Consider the following 9,336-nt stretch of genomic DNA (forward strand, 5'->3'; position numbering starts at 1 on the left):
ATTTTTGAGTCGGGTGTTTCTCATCTTCCTCTTGACAATACCACATAAATTATCTGTGGGGTTCAGGTCAGGTGAGTTGGCTGGCCAATCAAGCACAGTAATATCGTGGTCCGCAAACCATTTGGTGGTAGTTTTGGCACTGAGGGCAGGTGCTAAGTCCTACTGGAAAAGGAAATCGGCATTTCCATAAAGCTTGTCAGCAGATGGAAGCATGAAGTGCTCTAAAATCTCCTGATAGATAGCTGCATTGACTTTGGACTTGTTAAAAAACAGTGGACCAACATCAGCAGATGACATGACACCTCAAATCATCACAGACTGTGGAAACTTCACACTGGTCTTCAAACACCTTGGATTCTGTGTCTCTCCGCTCTTCCTCCAGACTCTAGGACCTTGATTTCCAAATGAAATGTAACATTTACTTTCATCTGAAAAGAGGACTTTGGACCACTGAGCAACAGTCCAGTTCTTTCTCTCCTTAACCCAGATAAGACACTTCTGACATTGTCTCTGATTGAAGAGTGGCTTGATATTAGGAATGTGACAGTCGTAGCCCCTTTCCTGAAGATGTCTGTGCGTGGTGGCTCTTGATGCACTGACACCAGCCTCAGTCCACTCCTTGTGAAGCTCTCCCAAGTCCTTGAATAGACTTTTCTTGACAATCCTCTTAAGGCTGTGGTCATTTCTGTTGCTTGTGCACCTTTTCCAGCCAGGCTTTTCAGCAATGACCTTCTGTAGATTACCTTCCTTGTGAAGGGTGTTGTTGATCGTCTTCTGGACAACAGTCAAGTCAGCAGTCTTCCCTATGATTGTGGTTGCGTGTATCGTACTGAACTAGACTGAGAGATACATGGTATTTGTACTGCTTGGTAATTTACTCAAACTTGAAATGAAATATTCTCATATATTGAGATTTATTATTAATTTTTTTTGCACTGTAGGCCATAATTATCAAAATTAAAACAAAAATGCTTGAAACATTTTAGTTTGTCTTTATGGAAAATATTTAACTTTTTCACAATATTCTAATTTTTTGAGATGTGCTAGTATTTATATACAGTACTAGACACCTTACTCTGAATAAATGTATCCAAACTTTTGGCTGGTACTCTGTCTTGTCTCCAAGTGGAATGCTAAAATATGTTCACCCTATATTCCTAAGATCCTGATGATGTTTTAGCCATCCATGGCTGGTAATCAAGGGAGCAAAACCGACTGTGCACTGTGTGTGGGAAGGAGGAATACTCTCCCTTGTCAGTCACTGTTGCACTAACCAGTCATGGGTGTCTGTGAGCTCATGTATGCAAAAGACAGCAGATACTGTTTTCCTCCACGTGCGTTACACTGTCCTGTGATGCAGCATGAGGAGCAGTTCAAACTGATGCTCACGGGGCTGCACAGGCACTCAGCTTAAATCATTTCTGGCTAGCCTATTCAGATACAGTAATTTAAATTATCCACTTGCAGTTCATGCCTGTAAGGTTGATTTGTTTAAAAACATTTCATTTTATTTCCCTTTAGTGTTAGTTGGAATATAATGTGGCATTAATGCAAGCGACCAAAAAAAAACCTTTAGCAAAATATGATCATACACAAATGAGGAATGGTGGCAAATATCAAATATTATTCTATCCACATTCGCTGGATATGCGCAATCGTGTGCTCTGATTGGCTACTCTACTACAAGGCTATCAGCTCATATACTATGAGTAGAGAAAAACAAAATGGCAAAGCGTTTTGCAGAACCAACCGAGGATGAAATAAAAACTCTCCTCAAAAACAAAACCCCAACAAATACAAAAAAGCAACAAAATATGGAATGAAAGTATTTGATGGTAAGTACGTATCTTTTTTAAATTTTTTAAGAATTATCGCTTTTCACAAATTGCTACTGTCATTTGGCCAGTTTGTTTACATTCTTCATCTTTAAGCATTAAAATTAGTTGATTTTTTTTTTTTAGACTGGTTCAAAAGCTCAAAGGAGTTTGAAAATTACAGAACTGAAATGTATTCTATACCTCGGCACGACAGTAAGACGGCACTTTCTACAAAAAAACAATACTAAAGTCAATTTGTGCAGCCATTGATAGGTTTTTAAGAAGTGTGCCTTAAGCGGAAATGATTTTGTCAGACGTTTTGTATAAAGCTTTTATTTATTGAATTTGCAAAAAATGAAAATAAAAATGCTCTGTTTCTCAAAATCCAGTGAATATAGATAGAATAAAACAGTTATTCCATTCAATCTCGTCGTACATGGCTTATAGCCTACTCTGCACTACACGCCTCATCGGCTATCAGCTCGTGTACGACTCAATTTCGTGGAATAATTGTTAACTAGTTGTCTAACATATTGGAAATATATTAAGGCCAAACATGATGATCAGGGCATGGAAATGATGTTGCTTATGATAATCCTGTTAATTACACAATCCCTACAAATTTCTCAGTTTAAGCTTCCAATTTATAGCTGTCAGGGTGGGACTATTTTATCATCGAGGAGACATTTCCCACAGACTCCACTCTAAGAAAAATAACTGAACTGTGCTAAACTCATATTTTTGGAAAGCATTTATCATGACCCTTTACAAAAAGTGGTGGGGATGGCAATATTACTCTGAAACCAGAGACAGATTGCTGACTGGGATTATTTGGCACATGCCCAAGGGCCCTGGCCACACAGCAGACCCTTGATGAGCATCCGTATGAAGTAAAGCTGATTTGGTGGATGAGTTTGTGAGGTGGTAAGCAAAGAAAGAAGCCACTCGCCGAAGTGATGACTGTGTTGTGTGGATTACTGAGGCTACTCAAATCCTCATAATGGATGTACAGTTTGGTGGATAATCAGGGCTTGATGTGTTGGTTCATACGGTATATGGCTGGTGGAAAAGGGGCCCTAGCTTAGATTCCTGTCCAGGGCCCCAGGATTTATTCATCCATTCCTGTATGAAAATCATATATGATGGCACGCAGATGTGCACTGATGCTTTTGTCTGAATGCCAGTGACCAAAATTTCATTATTAACTTTGCAATATGCTCACTTAATTCTGCTCTTTGTTAGCATGAAATATCCCCATGAGGAAACTCTCACTGAAATAAGAAAAATCGTACTGTGTATTAATATTATCAGGTTTTAGAAATAAGTTTTGAAAGATTTCCATTTGATTACGATCGAGGTCAGTGGAAAAACCCAAAGGTGTGTGTGTGTGTGTTGAGAGGAAGTGAATGACTAATAACTCCCAAGAATGTTTGTTACTGTGACTACGTTTTAGCTACATTTCAAAAGATTTCTTTCTCATACCTAGTAGCTTTTTTTAACCTGCAAATTGTGTATAATAACTTTAAAAAAAAAAAGATTCATACTTTTTTTTTTTTAACCTATCTGTAATTTCCTCTTTCACTATAGTTTTTGGTTTCAGTTGAAAACCACAACTGGACCATGCTCCAATTTTATTATCAACAAGGATCAGCAAAAGAAAGCCTAAACCATATAAACATGTATATATCTGCCTGATCCATCATGATGCCCTACTTCTGGCTGGAGTCTCATCACGTTGCTCCTGTGGAGGACGGCCCCTTATGGACAGTCAAAAGTCACACTTGAAAGTTGGCTCTGGACGCTAAGGTGGTGTTTACATTAGACCGTATCCATCTCATTTTCGTCGCGGATGCACTGTCCGTTCACATTAAAACTCCGGGAAACGACTCCACAGGCGGAACAACTTGAATCCGCCAGGGCCCACGTATTCAACCCAGTTCGTATCTGATCCGGTGCTGTGTAAACATTGAGATACGAGGAAACGCAGTGCTGAGCTCTAGCTGACGTCGTCATTGGACAACGTCACTGTGACATCCACCTTCCTGATTCGCTGGCGTTGTTCATGCCACGTTGGTCATGTGACGCGACTGCTGAAAAACGGCGTGGACTTCACTTCCTGCTATTGTTTCCGCCTTGTATCACCTTTTTGTTTTTCATTAAAGAGTATAAAAGTATGAATATAATGCTTTGCTTTGTCATTCTTAATGTTGTTCATGGTAAGATGCAAATACTGCCCATTGTGTAGTTATGATTGTCTTTAGGCTTGCCATCCTTCCACTTGCAAGTGGTGAGTGACTTGCGCATGCCCGATATGCACTGGGATCACACACACAGCGGCTCAGTCCCGAATCACTGCTCGTGCGCTTCACTCGCGCGCTTTGTGAGCTGCGCAGGGCCGGAGTGCGCACCCTCCAGAGGGCACTCGCTGTTCAGGGCGGAGTGATTTGGAGCGCAGCTGCTGAGGAGGAAGCGCTGAGCCGCACTGACACATTTCAACTTATGTGCCGTCTAATTAGTCATGTGATTAGCGTATCCGTGTATTGGCGTTGCTGTGTGCACGTGAATCGTTTTAAAAACGTTACGCTGATGATCCGCTGATACGGTCTAATGTAAACACCACCTTAGAGTAATGCATTTATGTCTGAGGACCTCAGTTAACTTGCTAACTTTAGGACTGCAGTTGTCATGAACAGTTTTGCACTCAATTTTCCATCAATGAACAGTTTATAACTTCAACAAAACAGACTTCATGTTAAAACTATAATGAATTTCCTGTTTTCACAGTTATACTTTGACCCTATAGGACACAGTTATAGAAGTGAGTTATTTATAATCATGCTATCTGTTATCACCCAAATGAGGATGGGTTCCCTTTTGAGTCTGGTTCCTTTCAATGTTTCTTCCTCATGTCGTCTGAGGGAGTTTTTCCTTGCCACCATCGCCACAGGCTTGATCATTGGGGATAAATTAGAGATAAAATTAGCTCATGTTTAAAGCTTTTAATTTTCTGTAAAGCTTCTTTGCGACAATGTCTGTTGTTAAAAGCGCTATACAAATAGGTTTTACTTGTGCAAAATGCGTGATGCAGTCAGTGTTGTTTTTGACAATGCTGAATATAATGATAAACAAGTTTGCTTTTAGATAACACAGTTTTGAAGAATATCTGTTATTGAACACTGTGGTCTTGCATGCGTGAGTAACAACATATCAGGATATGCATGCTTTTACTGATAAAACCACGCCACTTATCAGCTGAGACAAAGCTGACGTGAAAGTACAGACCCACAACACTGAATTGAAGTAACCACAGGAAGAAAGGCTAAAGATTACACTAAATGGTCTGGTCTGAGTCTGGAAATTCCAAACACTGAACAGATTTTCGACAACATGTACATACCAATTCGAATATAAGAAGTTTATCAGTATATGTCAGCCCTGTAATGATCTGGTGACTTGTCCAGGGTGTACCCTGCCTCTCACCCATAGTCAGCTGGGATAGGCTCCAGCTTACTCGTGACCCTGCACAGGATAAGCGGTTACGGATGATGGATGGATGGAATGGATCAGTACAGTGTCTTGCACAAGTATTCATCCCTCTTGGTGTTTGTCCTGTTTTGTGTTTTGTCACATAACAAGCTGGAATTAATTTTTTTTTTTTTTTTGGGGGGGGGGGGGGGGTTAGCACCATTTGATTGACACAACATGCCTGCAACTTTAAAGGTGAAAATTGTTGTTTTATTGTGACAAAAACGATAATTAAATTGAAAAAAAAAACCAGAAATCTGGAGCGCAATATAGGTATTCACAGACCCCCAAGTCAATACTTTGTAGAGCCAACTTTTGCTGCAATTACAGCTACAAGTCTCTTGGAGTATGTCTCTATTAGCTTAGCACATCTAGCCACTGGGATTTTTGCCCATTCCTCAAGGCAAAACTGTTCCAACTCCTTCAAGTTAGATGGGTTGCGTTGGTGGACAGCAATCTTAAATTTATTCCACAGCTTCTCAATTGGATTGAGGTCTGGGCTTTGACTAGGCCATTCCAAGACATTTAAATGTTTTTCTTTAAATCACTCCAGTGTAGCTTTAGCAGTATGTGTAGGGTCATTGTCCTGCTGGAATGTGAACATTTGTCCCAGTCTCAAACCTCTGGCTGACTCAAACAGGTTTTCCTCCAGAATTACACTGTATTTAGTGCCATCCATCTTTCCTTCAGTCCTGACCAGCTGTCCTGTCCCTGCAGATGAAAAACATCCCCACAGCATGATGCTGCCACCACCATGCTTCATCGTAGGGATGGTGTTCTCAGGGTGTTGGGTTTACATGACACACAGCATTTCCCATGATGGCCAAAAAGATCAATTTTAGTCTCATTTGACCAGAGTGTCTTCTTCCATGTGTTTGGGGAGTCTGCCACATGCTGTTGGGCAAACTCCAATCGTGTTTTCTTAAGCAATGGCTTTTTACTGGCCATTAATCCATAAAGCCCCACTCTGTGGAGTGTACAGCTTAAAGTGGTCCTATGGACAGATACTCCCATCTCCACTGTGGATCTTTACAGCCCCTTCAGTGTTATCTTTGGTGCCTTTGTTGCATCCCTGATTAATGCCCTCCTTGCCCGGTCTGTGAGTTTTGGTGGGCAGCCTTCTCTTGTCAGGTTTGTAGTGGTTCCATATTCTTTCCATTTTGCTATAATGGATTTAATGGAGCTCCCTGGGATATTCAAAGTTTGGGATATTTTTTATAATCCAACCCTGATCTTTACTTCACAACTTTGTCTCTGACCTGTTTGGAGGCTCCTTGGTTTTCATGTTGCTTGCTTAGTAGTGTAGCAGAGTCAGGGTCCTTCCAGAACAGGTTGATTTATTCAGACATCATGTGACAGATCATGTGACACTTGGATTGCACACAGGTGGATCTTAATCAACTAATTATGTGACTTGTGAAGTGAATTGTTTGGACCAGCTCTTATTTAGGGGTTTCATATGAAAGGGGGTGAATACCTATGCACACTCCAGGTTTCTGTTTTTTCATCTTAATTATTGTCTGTCACAATAAAACAAAAATTTGCACCTTTAAAATGGTAGGCATGTGTAAATCAAATGGTGCTAATCCTCCAAAAATCCATTTTAATTCCAGCTTGTAATGCAACAAAACAGCACAAACACCAAGGCGGATGAATACTTTTGCAAGACACTGTTCATTAGCATGACTAACTGTATTAAAAATAAGTTTTGACACACATGACTCTCAGCTTCACTCTTTTTTAGTGTTTGAATTTTTTTTTTTAGTTTCCTAAAAACAAGCTTCTAGCTTTTCGATCTTTTCTGTTTGTGTCTTTTCATATTTCTGTTGATTAGCACCGTATTGTAATGAAAGGCCAAAGGAGAGTGTTAGCATGTGTGTATATTTAAAAAAAACAAAAACAAAACCACAACATCTCATGACTCCTCCTCATATCACACTGGTCATCAAACAATGACACATCTCAGCACTCGCTCAGTCCCTCACTACAGTGTCCCTCTTTAGGTTTCTACGAGAGCTTTGTGGGCACCTGTACACAAGAGTGTTGTTTAAACAGAAGCAAAACATTTGTGCTTACTTCACTGGAGGATAATTAATCAAACAATTAGTGTGTTTTATTGGTTGATTTTTTTTTTCCTCAGTACAGTAATCATGGGCTGGATTCTGCACTCGATGTCTCTTCTCAGTGGACTCTTTAGTGAGTTTATGTTTCGTCTCTATTGTATCCAAGTTCTTTTTTTTTAGTTTTTAAAAATGTTATTAATAGGTTAAGGGTTTTTATTACACTTTTAAGTGTTTGGTGGATGTTTGATAAAATATATAGGAACTGAGGCACGTTTGGATAAATGGAGTGTTAAAATTTTGACTAAAAATAGTCTGTGTGCACGTGTTTCTAATTTCTAAAGTTTCAGGTTTTTTTTTTTTAGGTTATGTGGCAGCAACTCAAGGTAATATCTATTCTATGAGCAAAAGTAAAAATAGAAAGTGAGTATATTTTGGATCATCTGTCGTACAACAAATGTGCTGTCTCTCTGTTTCTTTTTCAGACTGTGGCACATGCTATCAGCTAAACATGGGGGTTGTTATTGGTATCATTACCTGCGATATAATCCTCACACTTCTTATTACTATCTCCGTCTACTGTTTTGTGTCGCGGGAGAAAAGGAAGAATAGCTTGCATGCATGTAAGAACTCCAGTGAAACAGGTATTTGTTTGTTTGTTTGTTTGTTTGTTTGTTTGTTTGTTTGTTTGTTTGTTTGAGAGAAAAATACTTGGATGTAAACATAAATGAACTTGTTACTTCGTCTTGTCTTAAGACAAAGGAAAATTTCGCCAGTCGTCAAGCAGACCAAAGGAGGTGGAAATTACAGAGTCACCTTATCAGGTAAAATTTCTGCTTGAGTTAAGAGTTAATAAGTCTGACAATAGCATACGTAGGAGGAACTATACATCTTTTACGTTTTTTTTTTTTTTTTTTGCTAAAATTGTCATGAAATCCCTTAAACACTTCAACTTGCAGAACATAATGCAATGTATTGCTTTGTTTATTTTGTAACAGGAGTTATATGGAGTACAGTCAGATATTTACAGTGATCTTCACCAGTATCGGAAATAATGCTTCTACAGGTGAAAGGATTGCAACGATTTAGAAACTGACAAGCTCCACAATGCAGGTTTAGATATTGCTGTCCTTTCAATGTCCTTTCTATAAGTCTGTTACTTTGAATCTTTGACTTTTGAAATATAACCATTCAATGTTTAGTCAGTGTGTGCCTGAGACAGCATGTGTGATTGGGCGAAAAAGCGTAAAGGACAAGGCTGAGACTCCAGGAAGTAAATATACAAGCCAAATATGGATAATATGAACATTGGCTTTTATAGTAATCCTTTTGTTTATTTCACCTTAATCTTTGTGTCATGTAGCCAAATATGTATCTAATGTAAACCATTGTAGCAGTTTGTATAGAATATGTATCAAAATGATTAAAAATATTTGTTGAACAGAAACAAAGAGCACATTTTCTAATGCTTAACAGACAGTGTGATAAATCATAAAGGGAGCTAAATTGGTATTTCCTTTACCAAGAGCAATGTGCCAGGACACAAATAACCACATGATTATGAATCAAGGAAACAATATGTCTGAAGTATGTAAAGGAGAAAGAGTATATCAAAGTACAGTACCAGTCAAAAGTTTGGACACAGCTTCAAATTCAATATTTTTTCTTTATTTTTTTAATTAAAAGTTGCTTCATGTCTTAAAGTAATGATGGATGTCGTTTCTCTTTACTTAGTTGTTCAGTTCTTGATGTAATATACTGTAGATTACTATAGTTGTGGTGTTGAATAGGGCTATTTACTGTATTTTTATTATCAACTATTCACTGTTTGATCTCAAACACACTAAGAAGGCAAGAAATTGCACTAATTAACTTTTGACGAGGCACACCTCTTAATTGAAAAGCATTCCAGGTGACGACCTCATGAAGCTGGT

The 9,336-nt window shown here is 38.8% G+C and overlaps 1 protein-coding gene across 1 annotated transcript; it reads left to right on the forward strand.

The window, feature by feature from the left end:
* The first annotated feature begins 7,308 nt into the window (after nt 1-7,308).
* On the forward strand, nt 7,309-8,838 carry tyrobp (transmembrane immune signaling adaptor TYROBP). The gene is made up of 5 exons (XM_060920433.1): nt 7,309-7,538; nt 7,768-7,788; nt 7,888-8,046; nt 8,159-8,226; nt 8,401-8,838. Exons 1-5 carry the CDS (start codon nt 7,493-7,495, stop codon nt 8,455-8,457), a joined length of 351 nt encoding a protein of 116 aa, XP_060776416.1. The 5' UTR covers nt 7,309-7,492; the 3' UTR covers nt 8,458-8,838.
* The last annotated feature ends 498 nt before the right edge of the window (nt 8,839-9,336 follow it).

The sequence above is a fragment of the Neoarius graeffei genome, chromosome 5 (genome assembly GCF_027579695.1).
Source record: "Neoarius graeffei isolate fNeoGra1 chromosome 5, fNeoGra1.pri, whole genome shotgun sequence".
In the NCBI taxonomy this organism is placed as follows: Eukaryota; Metazoa; Chordata; class Actinopteri; order Siluriformes; family Ariidae; genus Neoarius; species Neoarius graeffei.